Here is a 23,408-nt window from a genome sequence, read left to right on the forward strand (position 1 = left end):
CCTTGCTCCCCCTTTATTACCTATAATAGCCGGTAAGTTACCCCGAATTAGTCCTTATACTAGCTCGGGGGTCTAGCTAAATAAGACGCTTTTATTGAAGTTATATATTAAGACTAAGGTAATAAAGGCCCGCTTTAGCGCCGGCTATATCCGGGGCCTTAACTTAGTCCTTAGTAGAGTATTACCCGCTATAGTATATAAAGTAACTTATACTATCGTCCTCGTTAAGGCTCTCTTCGCCTCTAAAGTCTAATACCCCGGTTACTCCCGCCTTAGTATAAAGTGTAAGAAAAGGGACTACCCTAGAGTAGGCACTAGGTTTATAGATTAAATTAATAAACTCTATATCACGATAAACCTCGCCCTTTAGGGCTATCTCCCGGTCTAAAAAACTACCCCGATCTCTACTATACTTAGGGAAGCTAGTATACCCCTGGTCGGACTACTTTTTAATACCGCTTAGTCCCGCTACGCTATACGGCCATAAACCCTGGATAGAGCCTACCCACTCTATATAAGGCTCGCTACCTATAACACCCCTTAGAATAAAGGTAACAAACCCCGCCTAACTATCTTTACGGACACTCTATAAGTAGCGCCCGGTTTCCCTACTCTTATCCTTACGCCGCTAGTCTATAACGGAGTCCCCGAATGTCTATATATATTAAAGGATAAGGAAACCGTATATCGACTTTTATAGCCTAAAGCGCTACCTAAATACTAACGGATATTATAGTTTATACCGATAGGTCCTAAACTGATACCGCTACTAGAGTAAGGACGGGATACGGATATATAGTATATAAGGGCACTAATCTTATATATATATATATATATATAAACGACCCTTTCCGAATACCGAAGTCTTCGACGCTAGGATCGAGGGCCCTAGGGCCGGCTTAAGGGCCTCCCTATATATCGTAGATATATGAATTACTTTTATCACGGTATACCTTAATAATACCTCGGTTATCTAGGGTATTAACGGACCGCTTACCCCGGTCTTATTATAAGAAGCCTTCCTAGACTTCTAATAGACAGCTTATAGCCCTATTATCTTAGTATAATAGTTACCCAGTTATATAGGGATCCCGGGTAATAAATCTATAGACCGGCTTATGAAAGAAAACGCCTATATACGCCCCTACTTTAAACCTAAGCCTATATATAGCTATGCTAAACGATAAGCTAGGTTAGCTTATAAAGAAGCTTTTTAAACCTAATAATAAGAGAATAAGCCCCGTAGTTATAACGATCCATCCCTAAGTACGTTTATTAAACCTATTAGAGAGCTCCTTACCCTAGACCGTTAATAGCTTTATTAGCTACTAATAGCCCGTATATTATATAATAACTTTACCGCCTATTATATATGCTTTAACCACGAAGATACTCTTCTATAAGACCTCCGCCCACCCTCTTTTCTGCTATAAGAGATAAGGCCGGGCCGCCCTATAAATCGGACGCCGCTAATATATCTCTTACTAACTAGGTCTAGAGTAGCCTAGCTTTATATAATATCTAGCTATAACAAACTTCCTTTTTAGGGTTTACCCTCGCCTTAGCCCCACAGTATAATATACCCACTCGATTTATTAACGGGTTATAACGCCATTAAGTGCTTGCCTCGATTAACTACCCGGGACGTCTCTAATCTTACCTACCTCCCCTAAGGGATTAACGGCCGCTTAAGGGACGGGCCTAAACGACCGCTACGTAGGCGAAAAAGCTTATATAGCACCTCCTGCTATAAGCGGGGATGCTATAAGGCCTACTAGAAGATTATAGCTAGTAGGCGTTTAACGCCCCGCGGCTCCGTAAACTAAATTCCATAAACCTCCTCAATATTAAATAATATATATAGTTTACTTTGGTGTCTATACGTTTTCTTTTATCTTATTATAGCATATATATAGCACTATATAAATACTATACTTAAATTATATATAAAGGCGGACGACCACTTTAGGCATTCTTTACTCTTCTTAGAGATCCCTTAGACGTTAAATGATACCATCATTATTATTATTAAAAGGCTACTTACGTCTAGCAATATCACCGTTAGTCTAAGTAGATGAATAGGAAGTAAATAATGGTAAAGAGTCTTCGGATCGCAGAGCGTATAGCTCCTATAAGGCTGCCTCGCACGCTTTAAGCGTGACTCTTATAAAGACATTAAAATATAAGACTTTTTAATAGATTAGGCTACGAGTAGTAGGCTGTACGCGCGGAAGAGAGGAAAATCAAGCAAAAAGCTGTTGAATTTGTAGATCCGTAGGATTACTGCTTGTTACGCAAACGCGTAGTTATGTGTGTAAAGAGCTGACTTCTGGGATTCCTTCCTAGATCCAGGGCTGGCAAAAGACCCTGAAGGATTGGGTGACGACTATGACGTTAACAGCCTACGCGACGGTTATCACGCCACGTTATTAGCTTAAGTAATAACCAAGATATCGTATTTACGATATCTAGTGTATTTATATAATATATATCATAAGCTAAGTATATGTACACGTATAATACGTATAGTATTATAGTAGAGATTAAACTGGTTATAAAGTAGACGTCTAGTTATATAGCTATAACCATATACTGTTTATTTTGACTTGGATATTATACTTATTATTATTATGATCATTACTTCTTATGAGTATAATATTAACAAGACTAACCCGATTAAAAGGAATAGGAATATATTCTATACGGGGCTCTAACTACCCTAACTACCGGTATCTATTCTCCTCTTTCCACGACGTTATTATCGTAATACGTTCCTCTTTATATTCGACTATTATATATAGGTAGTCTATACGTTAGTTTAGAGTACTATCCTATCTAAGCAGGCAGTCTCTGCTCTTCCGGATTCATAGCACTAGGGACCATCAAACTGGATCTTTAGGACTATTAATATATAGGTAGTCTCTGCGTCGGGATATGTTACGGCTATTAATCTACGAGATTTCTCCCCTCCCCCTACGGGGGAGGAGAGAAGATCACGCCCTTCGGGCGCGGCTGCGATTTTTAGCTGGCTCCCTATACGTTAATTTTAAGTGGGCTCCTAATACGATAGATTATTAAGCGACCGTATAGCCGTAATTAGTTATTCTTATGATTAATTGGATTATTTTTAATATATAGTGAGTATTTTTCGCTTATAAAATTAAAGATTATATACCAATAGTTAAGCCTATGCTTTTATTATAAAGCTAAATAATATTTTCTCCTTTGTATTTTTTAAGGTTATAAGACTTAATATATTAATTAATTATTATTACTCTTAATATTAACCACTAATAGTTAACTGCTTACTAATAACTTTAAGAATAACACTATTATAGTAGTAAATAAGTATAAGAATAAGTTAAATAGCTCTAAAGAAGTCTTAATACTAACTGCCATTATAGCATAGCTACTTTAAACCTTATCTAGTCCGATTCTCTTAAGCGCTTATAAGTAGGGTCCTAATCTAATAAATTATTATTCGAATATATTATTATAATTAGTTTTCCTAAATAATTAATTAGAGTATGTATAATATATAGTATATATTATATTAAAATAAAGGTCGTATACTAATAAGCTTAATGTTTAATTATAAACCTATTTCCTAATATACATATATATATATATATATATATATATATATTTATATTTCGTTGTATTATTTCAGATTATAAGACTTTACTAATTAAATAATATTCTTTATCTTTAATATTAGTTTAAAATCATTAATCTCTTATTAATATCTGAAAAGACAATACTATTATTATAAGAAAATAAGTATAGGAAGAAGTTAAATAGTTATGATATAGTCTTAATACTACTAAATTACCAATATAGAATAACTATTCTAAAGTCTATATATACTCCCTATCTACTTACTATACTATATTAATATTAATTAACTTAAATACTAATAGATCTATACTTATTCGATTCTATTATTCACTTATATAAATCTCTAATAAATAGTTTATTAGTTTTTTATTCCGTTATTATACTATATATATATATATACTTTAATACTATAAGTAGCTTTCTCTTTTTGAATATATACATTTCTTTTATAATACTAACTCTAAGACCTATAAAACTTATATCTACGGTATTATAAAACTAATATATATATATATCTCTATCATTAATCCCGTATCTATTTCTAATCCTATATACTTATATTCTTAATCACAAATTAATCTCGTACTATTAACTTAAGTTAAAGTATTAGCTTTATTATATATATAAGTAAATTTAATAATAATTCTAATAGTTCTAAAGAAGTTTTAATACTATTTACTATTATAAAGTAGCGACTTTAGATTCCGATTAATATATAGACTCTAGCCCTGCTATTTATACTATTGCTCGTTATATAACTCGTTAGATACTGTCTACCCCCTCCCCTATCTATTCTCTTTTTATGAAATAGATATATATATACTATATTTATATACCCTGTATTTATACACCATATTATAGTTCTTAGTTTAAATATATACTAATCACTTTATTATAATCCAATTCTATTACTTATTCATAGAATATACTTCTTATTACTGCCTTAGCCTTAGCCCTTATATAACTATAAAGTATTTATAATTTATAAAATATTTTTAAACTATTTATAGTATATGAATATATAGTTATATACTACAGATAATTATTATTAATATTATAATTCTCTACGTTCCTATCTTGCTATAAGTTTTAATATTTTATTAGAATTATATAGTTATTTATAGGAATTTTATAAGAGAATTAAGTAAAGAAATACGTCTTATAATATTTATAGGTAATTTTCCATGTTAATACATATTCTTTTATTATATACTAAGTCTTATATTAGCTAATTCTAAAGTATTATATAACTAATATATATATATTTCTTTATTACTAATCTACGTATACTCCTTATAGTAAAGATACATATATATATTATTAAGATTTACTTTATATACTTTAGTCTATAAATTATTATTCTACTTTTCTTTATTAAAAATATAAAATTAGTAGATTATTATTAATATTTATATATTACCTTATTATTTCTTTAAGACCCTTTACTTACTTTAATAATATAAAAAGTACTAATCTAGTAATATTATTAAGTGTTATATATATATATATATATATTTAGATTATTATTAAAGTATAATATCTAAGTATAATTAAGAGTAGGATCTTATAAAAATAAAGTATAATTCGAATAGTAGTTATAAATAGAAGTAGTTACGAATAGTATTAGTTAAAAATAGGATTAATTACTAATAGGATTAATTACTAATAGAATTCGTTACGAATAGGATTATCACGAATAGGATTATTATAAACAGGATTATCACAAACAGGATTATCACGAACAGGATTACCACGAACAGGATTAGTACGAACAGGACAGTATAGTAGCAAGCGTTGCGCACGTTCAGGTCGTTATCGGGGAGTGATATCCAATTAGGCGGGCGTTCCTATATAAATAGAAGTACCTCTCCGATAAATAAAGATAATTAAAGACTATTTGTTAGGGCAGCAGGTCACTTCTATACTATAGACTACTATCTTTGCGGGCGAAAAGCAATAAAAAGGGACGTGCGCATAGTGAAGGTACCTCTTAGCGCAACCGCCTTTTACGGGTCTAGGAACAGTGGATATAAGATAGACAGCTTCTGCTCGTGTAAGGCACTATCAGAATTTTTGATAAATTGGGCTACGAGTAGTAGGCTGTACGCGCGGAAGAGAGGAATATCAAGCAAAAGCTACTGAATTCGTAGATCCGTAGGATTACTGCTTGTTTCACTTCTGTGTGAAGAACTGACTTCTGGGATTTCTTCCTGGATCCGGGGCTGGCAAAAGACCCTGAAAGATTGGGTGGCGACTGTTACATCAACAGCCTACGCGATGGTTATCACGCCACGTTATTAGCTTAAGTAATAACTAAGATATCGTATTTACGATACCTAGTATATTTATATAATATATATCATAAGCCAAGTATATATACACGTATAATACTTATAGTATTATAGTATAGGTTAAGCTAGTTATAAAGTAAACGTCTAGTTATATAGCTATAACTATATACTGTTTATTTTGACTTAGATATTATACTTATTATTATTATAATTATTACTTATTATAAGTATAATATCAACAAGAATCGCTCTTCCGGAGACGGGCCTTAGGAAACTATTTTTATATATAGTATTTTTATTATTTTTCTAATAATATATTATAACCGGAATCGGAACTCGTATTATACTCTTCTCTTCTAGTGCCCACGTAATACGCTATTCTTCCTGGCCTTAACTTAAGCCCTTCGACTATTATTAAAGAACAAATCTATAACCAAAACTATATTATATCCAACGCTATACTATATCCAAAACTATACCGTACCCGAAGCTATGCTGTATCTAAAACTATATCTTAACCGAAGCTATACTATATCCAAAACAAGACTTAAAGACTAAAGACTTAAAGGCAAAACCGTGACCGTATCGAGACTAATAACGCATTAACAGGCCGTTCGTTTAGACAGGCCGGAACTACCCTGGTGCCTAGGATAGATAAAAATCTCCCCCGCTAATTATATCCGCCTCCGAGCACTATTAAAAGAAAAAGCGAAGCCGTTACTATACAGAACGGCTCCGCGTAGTACAAAACAAGCAACTAACTAATAGGCTAGCCGAAGGGAGGGTCAGGCTCGTCACAGGTCTATATCTAGAGCTAAAGGGTCCCGAGGAGACGGTCGCCGGGCCTCTAAAAGGATCGGCAGTGGTCTGATTAGGGGAACGGATAGCTATAGATAGGCAGGCGGGCCTATAGTCGGCTCTTCTAGATTATCTAGATAACCTAAACAGAAAGGATAATATAAACTATAATTATAATAGGTGATAAGTAACGATTATAAAAGGTTGGACGAAAAAGCTAGCTAAATATAGTAGGTCTATTCCGAAGAATAGCTGGAACCAGACCAGATTCCTAAGACCGCGTACATAGTCACGTGATATCCATAACGTCCAGACCCGGAACATGGGTCTACTCTTCTATACTATTACAGTAGAAACATAGCTATAATTTAGTACTTTAGTAATAATAAAGCGTCGCGTACACTTCTTTAGGTCTATAGGCTTTATATATAGCTAGGCAATACGATTACTTATATATTGTTTACAAGCTCTTTAACGACGGTTAAAAGATATAACGTTAAAGGTCTTACGAAACTTTCGTTATGCTTTATTAGAATAGTTTCGGGTTTAAAGAGATTAATCCTTATATTTATATCCAGCTCTAGCTTTAAGTTATTTATAAATAGCTCTATACTCGGATAGCGGTATAGCCTGGATACGAATAGTGACTTATAATCTAGAAGCTTAGTATAGGTTAAGTTAAGCTATTCGCGGCCGGATACTATCCCGGGCTAAGTTACCGTTTCTAAGGCCGTGTCCGGAGGATAGGAGTTAGGCTAGGAGAGGGCCTTTATAAGGGCACCCGGTTAGCTATCTTACTCCTAGGGATATAAGTTCTAGAAGAGAAGGCATAATATCACGTCTATAATTTATCAGAGTTAGGGATAGCCTAGGTAGGAGGAAATAGTAGTTACGAGAAGGTTTAATAAGGGTACTATATTATAAAATAAATAGCTAAGTCGACTACGGGACTAATACTATCCAGACTAACTTAGTATTGTTGGATAGGAAGGACTACTAGCGGATAGACCGTGGTCTTAAGAGTAGTTTCGAGGGGATTCTCTAGGGTTCTTAGGAAATAGACTCTGGTTACTTATAAACAGGATAGGTAAAGCTAAACTCCTAACTTAGAGACTTCGCGAATAATTTAACTCTTCATTCAACCCCTTAGTTTTATCATATTCTTAATTATCTTATAATATCTCTTTACTCTTTCTACGAAAACCCCTAATAATAATCTATAAGAGTAATATTCTATAGCACTTAGTACTAATAGTAGGATATAGTAATTAATAAAAAGAGTAAGAAGGATAGTAAAAGGAAAAAACAGAGATAAAGCAGATATATATGGATAAATAGTATATAAATAGAGTCGTAGTAAAGTAATAATAATAAGCTTTATCTATTATATACTAGACTTAGTAGAGTCTCCTTTATATTATATAGTAGACTCTTTATTATATAATATATAATAATATATTATATAATAGACTTTTTATCCCGGCTTATATCTTATATCTTTATATTACTAATTATCTCTATTAGTAATTAGATAGTAAGATAAGTAAATTCGTATAAAGATATATATCTTTATACTTCTAATTCTACTATTTATAACTATAAAGTAGTAATTAATAGCAGATATTAATAGTATCACAATACTAAGAATAGTATAGTGATAAGCCTTAGATAGACTAAGGTTTCTTTATAGGTATATAGAGGGAGTACCACTATTTATAGCCGCCCTATCTGGTATTTACAGCCCTCTTTATCTTCTTTCGGAAGGTTACGCGAGCTCGCGTAGTAGTCTGCATACGCTACTATCTTAGCTGCATATATTATATACTGGTATATATTGATATTATACTTATAATAAGTAATAATCATAATAATAATAAGTATAATATCTAAGTCAAAATAGACAGTATATGGTTATAGCTATATAAATAGACGTCTACTTTATAACCAGCCTAACCTATACTATAATACTATACGTATTATACGTGTATATATATTTGGCTTATAATATATATTATATAAATACACTAGGTATCGTAAATACGATATCTTAGTTATTACTTAAGCTAATAACGTGGCGTAATAACCGTCGCGTAGGCTGTTGACGTAACAGTCGCCACCCAATCTTCCAGGGTCTTTTGCTAGCCCCGGATCCAGGAAGAAATCCCAGAAGTCAGTTCTTTACACACATAAGTGAAACAAGCAGTAATCCTACGGATCTACGAATTCAACAGCTTTTGCTTGATATTCCTCTCTTCCGCGCGTATAGCCTACTACTCGTAGCCTAATTTATTAAAAGGTTATAAGCCCGGGTTAGCAAAGAAGGAAATCTACTCTTTTCTACCCTTTTATTCTACTCTAAATACTAAAAAGACTCCCGTCTTTTTATGCCACGCAAAAATACTAAAAAGACTCCTACCTGCCTTTTCAGGCCATCCCTTTATCCTCCCCCGGTCGCAGATCCTTGTCTCCGACTATACAAAATCCCTTTATCTCCCGAAGATAGCTAATCGAATCGAACCGTTCGTTCCGATACCACGGTTTAAAGCTCTTTATTCTTCCTAATACGGTCGCCAAGAGTCGTGCTAAGAGGCCAGCTCTTTATTCCTGTTCCGGAAGAACTACACAATCGGAATAAGACTTTTTATTATAATCGGATATACTATTCCTTTATTTATAAAGGGACTTTTTAAAAAAGAAGAAAAAGGATAACGAATACGTGGATTAAACGTAGCTGCTTTTATAGTTATTATAGCTCCACGAATAACAGTTATATTAATTAAGCCACTTAACTTACCGTGCTGCCTATAATAACAGGATATCGTAACGTGGTATATAAGCTTTTAGTAAAAAGTCCGCCCGTGGAAATCCTGTTATTCGCTTTATATAAGCATCGCTTTTCTTCGCGCCGTAAGATCTATAAATAGCTTTACTGTTTAGACCCACTTTAGACCCACTTTTCGAAGCTAGGCTAATTAGAATCAGACCTTTGGCTTAGTATTCTTTGTTTCTGTCCTTTATCGATAACATAATAAAGAAAAAGGAATAAAGGAAAACGAATAAAAATAATAAAAACAAATCGTTAAATAATTCAGTTAATTTTAACCTAAATAAATAATAAAAAATATCGTTCTGCTACTTAAAAATAGCCTAATAAGAGACTGGAAAGGAAATTTCCGTCCGGAAGCTCCAGGGCAGCACAGACTATTAAAACTGGACTATAGGAATACACGCTTACTTTGCTTATAAAGGAAAATATATTAAAGACGTTATAAAGCCCCTTCTAGTAAATCCTTCTGCAAAACAGAAGGAGGAGTCTCTAAAGGCAGCTAAAGATATACTCTCTGCTCTTTTAGACGGTCCCTTAACCCAGGTTTAAGGAATAAATAAAGCTTAAAAAGTATAGGAAAAACTAAAGGATTTATATAAAGCAGAAGGATTCCAGGCCGACTATATCGTCCTAACTTCTTTCTTTAACCTCTCGCCTTCTAAATTCCCTAATCTCGAAGCGTATTTATATAAAATATAAGAGAGACTGCTTACCTTAAATCAAAGAGGTATATCCTTTTCTAATAAGGTGATCTTTGCCTGGATTCTTAATAGTCTCGACAAGAGGTACGAATCTATAGTAGGGTAAATAACTTAAGCTCTCCGTCACGATATTACTAGTTATATACTAGATAAATTAATAGCGGAATTAATAGACGCTTTAAGAAAGGTCGATTAGCCGTCGAATACCCTCCTTATATAAGGTTCGAAGTCATGGAAGAATAAGAAGCCGTGGAAAAAAACCATGGGTTTATTCTATAAGAACTATAAGAAGCCTGGCTATACGCCGACTAACTATTACTTTCTTTATCCTAAAAAAGCACCTAAGAACTAGGTAATAAAGGATAATTCAGGATTAAGGGAAAATACCCAGAATAGGGTAAATAAATCCTAGTCCTCTCGAAAGGATAAGGAAAAGAAGGGAGGTGGAAATACGCGTCTCTTTTAAAAAGAGAAACGTATAATAAACCTCGTACTAAAGGCAAAGGAACAGCACGCCTTAGATACGTCTTTAGAGGAGGAGAACAACAAGTCTACTACGGTTAATATAATTATAGATTAACAGAATCAGTAGCAGGATCAACCATAAGATTAGTTACAGGAAAAAGAAAAGGAAAAAGAACAGGAAGACGATAATAAAAACGAAGAGGCCGGCGTTATTTTTAAAGACGTCCTCCCTCCTCCGTTTCCTCTTCCAGACCGTCCTAATCCTTTTACACAGGATTTAATAGATATAGATTAGGTATTTATTATCTCTTCTAAGAATAAAGATATAAATAATACTAACCTTAATATAGATTAGTTAGTAGAAAAGATTCATAAAATACAAGCAGAAAACAGTATTAAATTAGATCTGAATTTCTATATAGATAGCGGGGCTACGGCGTATATTATTATAAATAAAAGACTCTTTTCTACTTATAATTCTAAAGAGAGAACTGTTTATTAGGGTTAGGTAAAGGAAATAAAGATATAAGGTAAAGGAGACTACGTTATAAAATTCAGGGATACTAGAAAGCTTCTGCTTTTAAAAAAGTGCCTTTATATACCGGAAATAGGCACGAATATTATCAGTCTCTCTCGTCTTAATAGTAAAGCTCGCGGTCTTACTAGAAATAAAAAGCTCTTATTATTTAATAATAAAGAGCCCCTCTTTCTTTATATAACGGCTCTGCTTTATAACGGGCTATACTAGGCTGCAGCACGGGCACTATCGTACAGGGGGGTTAAGTCTCAGAAAATAAATACAATAAATACTAGAAAAAACACAAAGAAACTGTTATAAAGAGGTATTTTACCTAAAGAATAGTCTTAAGACCTAACTAGAATAAAGAGGTTTTAGAGGTTTAAAGAATAAGTTTCAAAGAAACAAAATAAACAAAGAAATATAAGAAAGGGGTGAGTTAAACCTTAACAAAGAAATAATATAATAAAGAAACCTCGACCTCTTTAACCTTAAGAAGAGCTTTATAAACAAAGAGACCGTAATAACCGTCGAAGGACTACCTCTATAACTAAAAACATAACGCTATAGCATAACAGGATAGGTTATATTAACCCTATTACCTTAAAAAGTCTTTATACTAATACTCTTAAAAAAGATTATAATATAACCAATAAAGAATTAACTAAAATACAGAGCTATAATGCCTATAAGAAGAGCAAGTCTATTACACTTACGAATAAAGATTCAGTTAATAAATATAAAGACTTTTCCTATTTAGAAAAGGTTTATATAGATCTTTACGGACCGATCGAACCTCTTTCTTATAATAAAAAGCGTTGGATTTTGTTTATACTAGACCGTTCTACCCGGTTTCTATAGGCATAACTGCTCTTAGATAAGTCTAAAACGACGGTAGTTATAGCTATAAAAGAGTGGAAAGCTTAGGTGGAAAGTAAGAATAATAATAATACTAAATATCACTTTTTTATTAAAGAAGTAGATACTGACGGTGGAAAAGAATTTAATAACGCCTGTTTTTAACGCCTCTTTGCAGGTATAAAGCATAATATAAAGCCACCATATACTTATAAAGCTTAAGGCTCTGTTAAACGAGTTATAAGAACTATAATAGAAAAGGTTCGAGCTCTTCTTTTCCACTTAGGGCTGCCTCGATACCTTTAGGGTAAAGCTGTTCTCTTAGCTATTTATATATATAACAGATCACCCAATTCAGCTCTTAAATATAAGAGTCCCTTTGAGCTTTTATAATGTCAGAAACCTAATATTAATAATATACGGGTCTAGGGTTCTATTATTTGTTATAAAAACAACGACCCGAATATGAAGAAACTAGATATAGGAGCACTTCGAGGTGCTTTAATAGGTTTTAATAACTATAACTATAAGGTTTATAACCCAGTAACTAGAAAGACTGGTTGGTTTCGAGACGTTTATGTCTTAGAGAATCAGTTTCTTCACTCTTCTTTAGATAATTATAACAATAACTATACGCCTAAAAACAATAAAAACCTCCCTCCTTATATTAATACTCAGGCATATAATAATCAGGTTTCTAACCGCGGGCCTTATTAACCCGTTAAGTATAATAAAGGAATCACTTTTAGTGAAAATACCGGTTAATTTTCACAAAATATTCCTTTGCGCGTTTCGAAACGTTCTATTAAGTCTATTTAACCTGAAGAAGAGAATAATAATAATAACAGACGTAAGAATCTTCGTCTACGGGCAGCGGGCTATGAAGTTCTAGCTGTTGATAATAATAATAATAATAATAATATAAACTATAGCCCGGCTAATAATAATAGTAGCCAGAGTACCAGGCTAGAAGTCTAAATACCTTTAGAACTATTAAAACCGGACTATAAGGATTTAATATCCTATAATAATAGTATGTACTTACTATATTATATAAAAGATATAATACTTAGAAACCTATAGTTTTAAGAAAATTCCCTATTTCTTTTAACTATAAATTCGATTAACGAACCAGCTACCTATAAACAGGCTATAAACTGCCTAGATAAAGATAAATAGATAGACGCGATGGTAGCAGAAATATCAGAACTCGAAAAGAGAAAGACCTGGGACTTAATAAGTATAAGAAATACGCCTAATAATTATAATAAAATAAAAGAAGGCTACCACGTACTAGGAGGTGCTTAGGTCTTCAGAATCAAATATAATAGCTCTGGCGAAGCTATTTAATATAAGGCTTGGTGGGTTATTCAGGGATTTAATCAGGTTCTAGGTCTTGATTATCTAGAAACCTTTTTAACTACCTGCCGGCCAGAAAGCTATAAACTAGCTTTAATACTAGGCGTATTACGCGGCTAGAAATTCAGGCAGTTCGACGTTAAAAACGCATTCGGTTATGCTGATATAGATACCCTGATATACGCTATATAACCTATAGGCTTCGAGAAAGAAGACGGCTTAGAAAATAATAATAATAATATAATACTCTATAAGCTTAATAAAGCTTTGTACGGGTTGAAATAAAGTCCTAGACACTGGTATAATTACCTAGTTAAGATATTAACTAAACTAGGTTGCTAGGTCTCTGAATATAATAACGGACTTTTTACCTTTTATAAATATAATAAAATTAAAAGAATAGAAGAACGAGCTATTCTTTTATGCCACGTTGACGATATAGTGGCTCTGAGCCCTTCTGAGGATACTTTAGACTATTTCTTTAAGGAGATGTCTAAAGATATTATACTTAAAGACTTAGGTGAAATAAATACCTTTCTAGGCTATATAATAAATATAAATAAAGATAATAAGACTCTTTCTATAAGTCAGTTGCCTTATACTAATAAGATACTTAAAAGGTATAATAAACGAAGTCTGAAAAGGGTTGACACCCCTTATATACATAAGAAGGTCCTAGTACCAAATCCTGAATAAGCATTAACTAATAATATAAATAAATACTAATAGGAAATCGGGGCTTTATTATATCTAGCTTTGCCTTTAAGACCAGATATAACTTACGCAGTTAACTAGTGTTCTCGCTATATAAGTAATCCCTTGTAAGACCACTTTACTGCGTTAAATCGAATCTGGGCTTATATAAGTATATATCCTAATATCGGTCTTTTATATAACTGTGATAAAGAAGACCTTGGTATTTACGGTTATTCTGATGCCAGCTTTTCAGATATAATCGAGGATAGGACCTCGACTTCAGGATATATTTACTGCGTGGGAGTAAATAACCCCGTTAGTTAGACCTTAACTAAATAAAAAGTCGTTGCTTTATTAATAATAGAGGCCGAATATATGGTCTTATAGAAGCTTCTAAAGAAGGAATCTATCTTTATAATCTATATAAAGATATACTTCAGAATCTAGGTCTAGATTCTAATATAAGAGGTAATAATAATAATAATAATAATAATAATAATAATAATAATAATAATAATAATAATAATAATAATAATAATAATAATAATAATAATAATAATAATAATAATAATAATAATAATAATAATAATAATAATAATAATAATAATAATAATAATAATAATAATAATAATAATAATAATAATAATAATAATAATAATAATAATAAAACTCTCGAGATTCCTACTACCTTAATAGATAGTGAGAGTGCAAAGAAGCTCGCCGAAAACCCTGAATTTCCTGAATTTCATAAACGGGTAAAGCATATCGACAGGCAGTATCACTACTACAGGCAATAGCTATAAAATAATAAAATAAAATCGTATATATAAATACGAAATTTAATATAGCTGATATAATGACTAAAGGTTTAGTAAAAGAGACTTATAATACTCTTTGCGGTTATATGAACCTAGGTTATAAGGACGATACGTTGCCTGAGTATGATTTGCCGCCTTATAATAATATTAAAGAATTAAAATACTAGGTTTTAATACTTAGTATTCTTAGTTCTTTATAAGGGGAATAACTAGGTTTTTTACCTTCGGGTTTTCCTAGATATCAAAGGCTTTTCTGAACTTTCCTTTGGATAATATACTATAACAATAACAAGGGCTTTTGAATTTTCCCTTGAATTAAAAAGAAGAGGTTTTTTTAAATTTTTCCTCTATGTATTCTAGTCTTAGATAGACTAGGATTACTGCGCTATAATATAACCATAACCATAACTATAACCTGACTAAGCTGCACTTATTATATAAGAGTCAGCTTACGGGGGGGTGTTGATATTATACTTATAATAAGTAATAATTATAATAATAATAAGTATAATATCTAAGTCAAAATAAACAGTATATGGTTATAGCTATATAACTAGACGTCTACTCTATAACCAGCTTAACCTATACTATAATACTATACGTATTATACGTATATATATACTTAGCTTATAATATATATTATATAAATATACTAGGTATCGTAAATACGATATCTTGGTTATTACTTAAGCTAATAACGTGGCGTGATAACCTTCGCGTAGGCTGTTGACGTAATAGTCGCCACCCAATCTTCCAGGGTCTTTTGCCAGCCCCGGATCCAGGAAGAAATCCCAGAAGTCAGTTCTTTACACACATAAGTGAAACAAGCAGTAATCCTACGGATCTACGAATTCAATAGCTTTTGCTTGATATTCCTCTCTTCCGCGCGTACAGCCTACTACTCGTAGCCTAATTTATCAAAAGTATATACGCTATATCACGATATATATTTATAGTATTAAGACTGCCGCTATTCACTATGACTTTTCTCTGATACTAGATCTATATATAGAATTACTGCTATTTTTCGATTATTTTGATTATCTTTAAGTATCTTAGAATACCCAATATCCTTTACCTGTCCAAGGGCTAAAGAGAGTGGTCGAAGAGTAGTGGAAAAGAGTGGTGGAAAAGGGCAGTGGAAAAGAGTAGTAGAAAATAGGATAGAAAAAGTGTTCTTATAAGGCCACGTTATTAGTCACGTAATCAGTCACATAATCAGTCACGTGACTGGTTAGATAACTAGTCACGTGACTAATAGCTAATAATATATACGCCTTAATATAATATAAGACGGTATATAAGTGGTTATATTATTAGTCACGTAACTAATTACGTGATTAATTACGTACCTAATTATATAAGTAATTATATAACTAATTACGTAACTAATTACGTGACTAATCAATAACTAAATATGTAACTGATTATAGAATTGATTATAGAACTGATTACGTGGCTTTATAAGAAAAGATTTTCCGCCCTATTTTCCACTCCTCTTTTCTACCACCCTTTTCCACCACTCCTTTCCACTACTCTTTTCTACCCCTAGGTAGACGTCATATATTCTTATCGCCTAGAGGTTCATATATAGAAGGGTATTTATTATAAGTAGTGAATTTATAATTATATATATTAGAGAAAAGATTAGATAAGAAAGTCGTATCCTGATATATACGTACCGGTACGCGATGAATACCACTATTTATAAGCGGCCTGTCTACTATTTATAAGCATCTTAAACCTAATTAGGAACATTACGCGAGCCCGCGTAGTAGTCTGTATATGCCACGATCATGGCTGTAGATATCTTGTACCGGTACTTATAATTATAATAGACGTTTTGTATAGGACAGGCGTTAATCACAAAAACTTATACTTAATGCTCTATACTATAGAATCGCAGCTATTCTGATCTGTTTTCCATTATATTAAAGTATCCTAAAATATATTATATCCTAGAGGTAGAAAAAGTAGTGGAAAAAGTAGTGGACAAAGCAGGTAGAAAAGTGGTAGAAAAAAAAAGGTGTAAAAAGAGGTAAAGAACTTTTATATATTATTATATAAATAAGGGCTTATTATTTTACATAGAGAAGGTCTTATTATTTTATATAGATAAGGTCTTATTATTTTATATAGATAAGGTCTTATTATTTTATATAGATAAAGTCTTATTATTTCATATAGATAAGGCCTTATTATTATATAGATAAGCTTATATAACTACTATATTAAAAACTTTTCTACCTGCTTTTCCTACCTCTTTTCCCACCTCCTTTTCCACCTGCTTTTTCCACCACTGTTTCTATTATAATAGCGTGTATTCTTCTTAACTAGAGCTTTATATAAGGAAGTTAAAATAAGCCGTGAATTTATAGTAACGGATATTCGTTATAAGCTAGGGAGAGAAAGCCTTATCGTGATATATCTATATAGGATATCTATAACTAAGATCGTAGCGTATATAGACTACTACGGGGGCTCGCGTAACCTTCCTAGTTAAGTTTAGGCCGCTTATAAATAGTAGTACACGTACGCGATATCTATAGCTAAGATAGTAGCGTATATAAACTACTACACGGGCTCGCGTAACCTTCTAAAAGATAATAGAGAGGGCTATAAATACTAGCTAGGGCGGCTATAAATAGTGGTACTTATATAAAGAAGGAACCTTGCCCTTATCTTTAAAGAATATATTCTATTTATATATTATTTATTATACCCTAAGGGCACCCCCTATATAAATCCTTTGCCGCTATAGTGTACTGGTAGTGCCCTAGTATATAACCACGAGGCGGTTAGGTCGGTTTGAATCCGGCTAGGGGCGCGCGTAAAAAGTTTTTCTTTTACGTTACCCAGCCCTATTCGCGGGTGGCCCTTATCTGTCTTAGTATACACGATAAGGGTTAAATAAGGGGGGCCCGATAGCTCTACTTTGCCCGTCACGTATATAGAGACGCTACCGCGCTCCGGAGCGTATAAAATATTCCCGCGGGACCTATATAAAACGTAAAAGCTACGAACTATACGATTATATATAAGGCCGTTTATAGATAACGTAAAAAGCTTAGACGTGGGCCTAGGATATATTAAATCCTAAAGGTAGGGTTATTGGCTTAGGATAGAAATAATCACCAAGGGTCTATCTTAGTAATTAATATTTTTTAATAAATAAAAGAATAATAGAGACTAAGATAAAGGAGTATAGAGCTTATATATTAGTAGCTTCGTAATACGGATAGTGTTAATATAGCGGCCGTATAGTATCTTCGCGGCGGCCGCGTATATAGAACGAATTTTATTATTATAAGAGGGAGGAGGTTTTTATCCGAAGAGGTTTTCCCCCCTTCTAAAATCTAAGAGGGATTATTGCCTAGGAAGGCTAGCCTAGTATTAGCTAAGCGATAACAAAGTAAAAAAGAAATAAATAAATAAATATAAATAAATATAAATCCTTTTATAGATCCTATTATACTAGCTAGCTAGAAATATATACGGTTAGTATATCTTATATAGCGTTAGTTATAGAGATTAAGGTTTATCTCGAGGTATAGATATATATAGCATTTACGGCTAAGACCTTATCCACGCGCTCGCGTCACCTTATCTAGGGCTAAGTGGCTAGCAAATAGTGAATAGGGGGCGTACAAATACCGGTACTCTATAAGTTATGCATCTTTTAGTCATTTTGAGACTTCTTGAAAACTTTTGAAATCCGCGAACGGGGCCTTACGGTCGATATAGTTAAGCCCAAATCATGTTACTGTCCTTTCTACTAATTCGCGATACATTGCCTTGACATCCTCTACGTCAGCTCGTAGCTCCTCCACAAGCTCACTCTTCTCCCCGAGTAACTCTAACGTGGTCTGATACCTCGAGTTGATTTCCTCGAGCTTCGCCTCTAGTTCAGAGACCTTCTTTCGCGCAGCGTTTCCAGTTTCCATTTCCTTCATCATCACCGCCAGCTCTGTTCTTGCCTCGTCCCGCTGGCTAGATATTCGAGCTAGTTCTTCCCGGGACGCTACTTTCTCGCCCTCGAGTCTCCGAATAGCAGCGCTCATGCGCTCCACCAGCTGAACTGATGGGCCAGCCCCAGCCGTAGACATAGAGACCATATCTTGCGTTATTAGCCGCGGAGACGAGAACGTGTCGGTCGCTTGGAAGACCCCATCCTGATGACCTTCATGTAATGCCAAGCTTTGCTGGGACTCTCGAGACGCTTCCAGGGAGGCCATGAAGAGGGAACTGGGCCCTGGGCTAGTGGGCAGCATCGGAGGCCTCACCAGGGCCTGGCTTGACAATCTCCTGGTAGATTGCAACGAGTCGTAGGCATCGTCGACCATGCTACCCGGCGTGGAAATATTTCGAGTCCTGGCTGGCGCTCCCTGCAGGAGAAGACGGTCTGAGCTGTGTGTTCGCGTGCGGATTGACAGCAGCGGGGACTCTGGACGACTTTGTACCTTAGATGTCGCAGCAGGTTCTTCCTCAAGCCAAAGTCTGCGATCGAAATGGTCTCCACGGTCTGCCGTATATACTGTCCGCTGTTTAACTGCCTCCGCCCTTGCATTGGCGAGCTCCTTTTCGGCAGCTTCGGCCCGATTTTGTAATATTCCGAGCCGTGCTCGCAAGGCTTCCATTTCCTCATGTTGCTCTCGTGTTGGGATTTTGTCTTTTACACTTTGTATCTCTTCCTCCAGACATTTGGAACGGAATGCCTAATTGGAAAGGTTCATGTCAGGGCAATGCTGCAATTACAAGGGACGCCTGGGTTGCCTTACCATTTCTCGAGCCTTTTTCCTCATTTCAGACTCCCGTTGTAGAGCATCGTCCCTCTCTGTTTCTAAACTTCTGAGGCGGCCAATGAGGCTAGCTTCAATGCCCTGCCAGTTCTCCAGGGCAATTGCGTGCTGCGTTTGGAGAGTCTCAATTTGGCGGAGTAGTTTTGCGTGAGTGTCTCCAACGACACCAGTGGACGCTTCCTCTGCCAGCGCACGCATTGCCTCTAACCTGCCCTCCATTGCCTGTAGCTCACTCCTAAGCTCGACCTCCACAACTCTTGCACGCTCTGATGCTACTCTAGCCTTGTGGGCGAAATCGGCGACCTGTTTGTTAGCCTTCTCGGCGGCCAAACTATTTTCAGTCTGGAGGGAGGCTATAGCGTCCTTTAGCTCCTTGTTTAGCTGCTGCTGAGCTCTAAGAGTCTCCACGGTACTTTTAGATGATGCGGCATCTGTCTGGTCCATGGCCGCTTCCATTTGTCTTCTTAGATCTGCCGTCGTGGCGCCCGTGAAGGTGAGTTCTGATTGTAAAGATTCCAACTCAGAACGTACGTTACTAAGCTGTTGTTGTGACTCGATATAAGCTTGTTCGAGATGATCAAGCCGTACGACTCGGGCTTGCAGGGCTTCTACTTGAGCCTGGGCCTTTTCATAATTTTCTTCCTGCTTTGCCGCGGTCTTTTCGATAGCCGATAATTCAGTCTTGAGCTTCTTGATGACCGTTCGATGTCTTTGCTCTGTAACGGCCATGGTCCTCCCTTCCTCCATCAAGAGGTATATCTTTTCGTCTTTTTCTGCTAGCTTGCGTTCGGCGGTCCCAGGCGCGCTCTCGGCAGCAAATTTCTTCGCTGAGATACTAGCATCACGAGTTAAGTATTGTAACTTAGCCTGCAGTGCATCAATTTGTTCCACAAGGCGACGGGTTTCCTTCTGCTGTTCGGCCTGGATATCTAAGAATTGTGCCTCGTATGCATCGCATGTCTGGCAATTGCTGGCTGCAAGAATTGACTGATCATGCCTGTATTCTGGGCTTCCAAGAACCAATGACCCCGAGCCGTTGTTTGCATCATCTAGGAATCGGGCCCTAGTGGGCAATGACGGACTTCCTCTGTCATTGTCATTAGTGCGCTGCAGGGTTGCGGTCTGGGAGTGTCCAGGAGTCGACAAGGGGCTGCACGCTTCCTTTGACAAAGCATTTTGCACCAGTGAGATTTGGGATTGTCTTGTCACCTTCTCGCTGGAGTTGGGGGAGAGTGAACTTTCTAAAGAGTCGATCGGTGCAGCCCCAATGGTACCCACACGCGAACTATCTCCCGCGCCATCGGACTCTGCTAGAGAATGAATATTTTGGGAGACGACTTTGGCCAGGCGTTTTTGGAGTCGGTCATGCGTACGGCTGTTGGTCGGTGATGGCTTTGAGGACGCTTAAAGCCGACTGTAAGCGACGCAAGACAGGCCAAAAGATGGAAAAATCGTGCTCACCTTGTTTACCAAAGGTTGACTGTGGGGTAGCGTGGGTAATGGATTCGTTGCTCGAACTCTCCGTAGGCTTGCTCACCGACTCAGAGCCATCCCCTTCGGCGAGCATGCTGTCGAGATGCGCCTCCATTCCCGCCACGGCCTGCGAGAGGAAGGACCCCCATCGGGAGCCGGTCCCTTGATTGGACATCGTTGATAGTTGTCGAAGATGGTTCCTGCCAATCGTCTGTACCACAGGAGTTAGTGTGGCGGTGTGTCTGATCTTTGCGCCATCAATGCGAAGTCTTTCATGTCATAATGCCAGGAATGAGATATTTGCAAGGCCAAGGCGAAGGCCGTCTAATGCCTCCGGAGAGTCGACGCGTTGCTCGAGTCCATATAGACACTGTTTCTGTTGGCTCAAATTTGAAGAATGAAGTACTGTTGTTCAACCGTCGTTCCTACAGCCACTGATCAGGAAAGATAGCACGATTTCTTCTCAACGTTAAGATTGTTGTGAACAGCGTTTTGTCCTCGCGGAGCGCGGATTTAGAATGAAGGTATCACAGGGTAACTAGAATAGGAGTACCGGTAGTTGTACACCCCCTGTTCGGTATTTGCAGTCCACTCAATCCATTTTAGGAAGGTTACGCGAGCCCGCGCAGTTTCTTGGCTGTATATGTCGGCATATAGATATATAACGATAAGGTTTTCTTACCCTAGCTTATGATAAAGATCCGTTACTAAAAATTCACTGCTTATAAGCTGTTTATATAAAGCTTTAGATAATAAGAATATATAATATCTTTAAGGCAGAAGAGGTAGAAAATAGAGGTAGAAAAAGTAAGTAGAAAAAGCATATGAAAAAACCTAGCAGAAAAAGCAGGTGGAAAGTTTTCTAAGTTACGTGACCTTATCTATATAATATAATAAGACCTTATTTATAAAATATAATAAGAACTTATCTATATAATATAATAGGATCTTATCTATATATTATAATAAGATCTTATAGGTGTATTATAATAAGATTATATTATATCTATTTGCCTTAAATGCTATTCACCTTAAGAAAATTCGTATCTCCTTTATAATCTTCTATTTATACTTGTTTTCGACTTATTTTCTACCTCCTCTTTTTACTTCTAGGATAGAATATATTCTAAAGTACTTTAATATAATAGAAAATAAGTTATAATAGCTACGATTTTATAATATATAATATTAATTATAAGTTAGAGTTTGCCTTTATAGTATAGTAGTGGTATACCTGGTATATAGTGGAGGTGACCGTGTCGGTTTAAATCCGGCTAGAGGCGTATATAAAAGAGGAACCTCTTTTCCTTTTTTGCGCTACTCGGATCCTGTTCTAGGGGGCCCTTATCTGCCTTAGTACATACGATAAGAGTTAAATATAGGGCCTGTTAGACCCACCTTCCGCCCAGCTTCGCTAGTCGTTAACAGGTGCCACGGGGGAGTTAGTCGCCCCTTTATAGAAATAAGAAGACGGTATCGCGCTATCCCTAAGCACGTAAGTAAAATACGCGGCGTCTTTTCCACGATATAGAGGTAGCCTCTTACGCTATTGCGTAAGCGCTCTGCGTGGGTATATAGCCTGCGTTAGCTTTATCTATAGCCATAGGATAGGGAAGCTTAGAAGCTTTAAACCCTAGGAAGCGTATATATAAGTCGCCTATAATAGGCCCGTAGGGGTTAGCCCTAGGGTATATAGGAAGGCGTATAAAAATAAATAGAGATAATTATACGCGCGCTGTTAATTAAGCACGTAGTCGGCTTTAAAGCTGCTACGGGCAAAAACGTTATAGGCTTCCTAGAATAGAAGCCGCGAGTTTTGGATACGTATCGAGTTAGTACCGGGGTTATTAAGGTCCCGACGCGGCACTAAGCCTTAAATAAGGGGAGTATAGAGGTTTTTATCTAAGTCTTATACTAGTTCCCTAAGTCTTATACTATGGTTTTCCCCCCTATAGGTATTAGAGAAGGACTATATAGTCAGAATTCTGGCTTCTAGCTATTTTAGTAGGAAAAAGGATAGCGGAGTAAGAACTAATACATAAATAAATAAATAAATAAATGTTAGAGTTTTAATAAATTAGGCTATAAGTAGTAGGCTGCTCTAGTAGCAGAGAGAAAAATTAAGTAAATAGCTATTAAATTCGTAGAACCTTAGGATTACGGCGTATATAGATAGTTATATAAAAGT

The 23,408-nt window shown here is 35.4% G+C and overlaps 1 protein-coding gene across 1 annotated transcript; it reads right to left on the bottom strand.

Moving 5' to 3' along the window:
- Nucleotides 1-18,663: 18,663 nt before the first annotated feature.
- Nucleotides 18,664-21,688, bottom strand: ACRALDRAFT_1081896 (uncharacterized protein). Its single transcript, XM_071019230.1, has 3 exons — nt 21,209-21,688; nt 19,727-21,150; nt 18,664-19,663 (listed from the first exon to the last, which is right to left on the bottom strand). Exons 1-3 carry the CDS (start codon nt 21,393-21,395, stop codon nt 18,704-18,706), a joined length of 2,571 nt encoding a protein of 856 aa, XP_070875132.1. The 5' UTR covers nt 21,396-21,688; the 3' UTR covers nt 18,664-18,703.
- Nucleotides 21,689-23,408: the final 1,720 nt, after the last annotated feature.

Source organism: Sodiomyces alcalophilus (genome assembly GCF_042370955.1).
Source record: "Sodiomyces alcalophilus JCM 7366 unplaced genomic scaffold ACRALscaffold_4, whole genome shotgun sequence".
NCBI lineage: Eukaryota > Fungi > Ascomycota > Sordariomycetes > Glomerellales > Plectosphaerellaceae > Sodiomyces > Sodiomyces alcalophilus.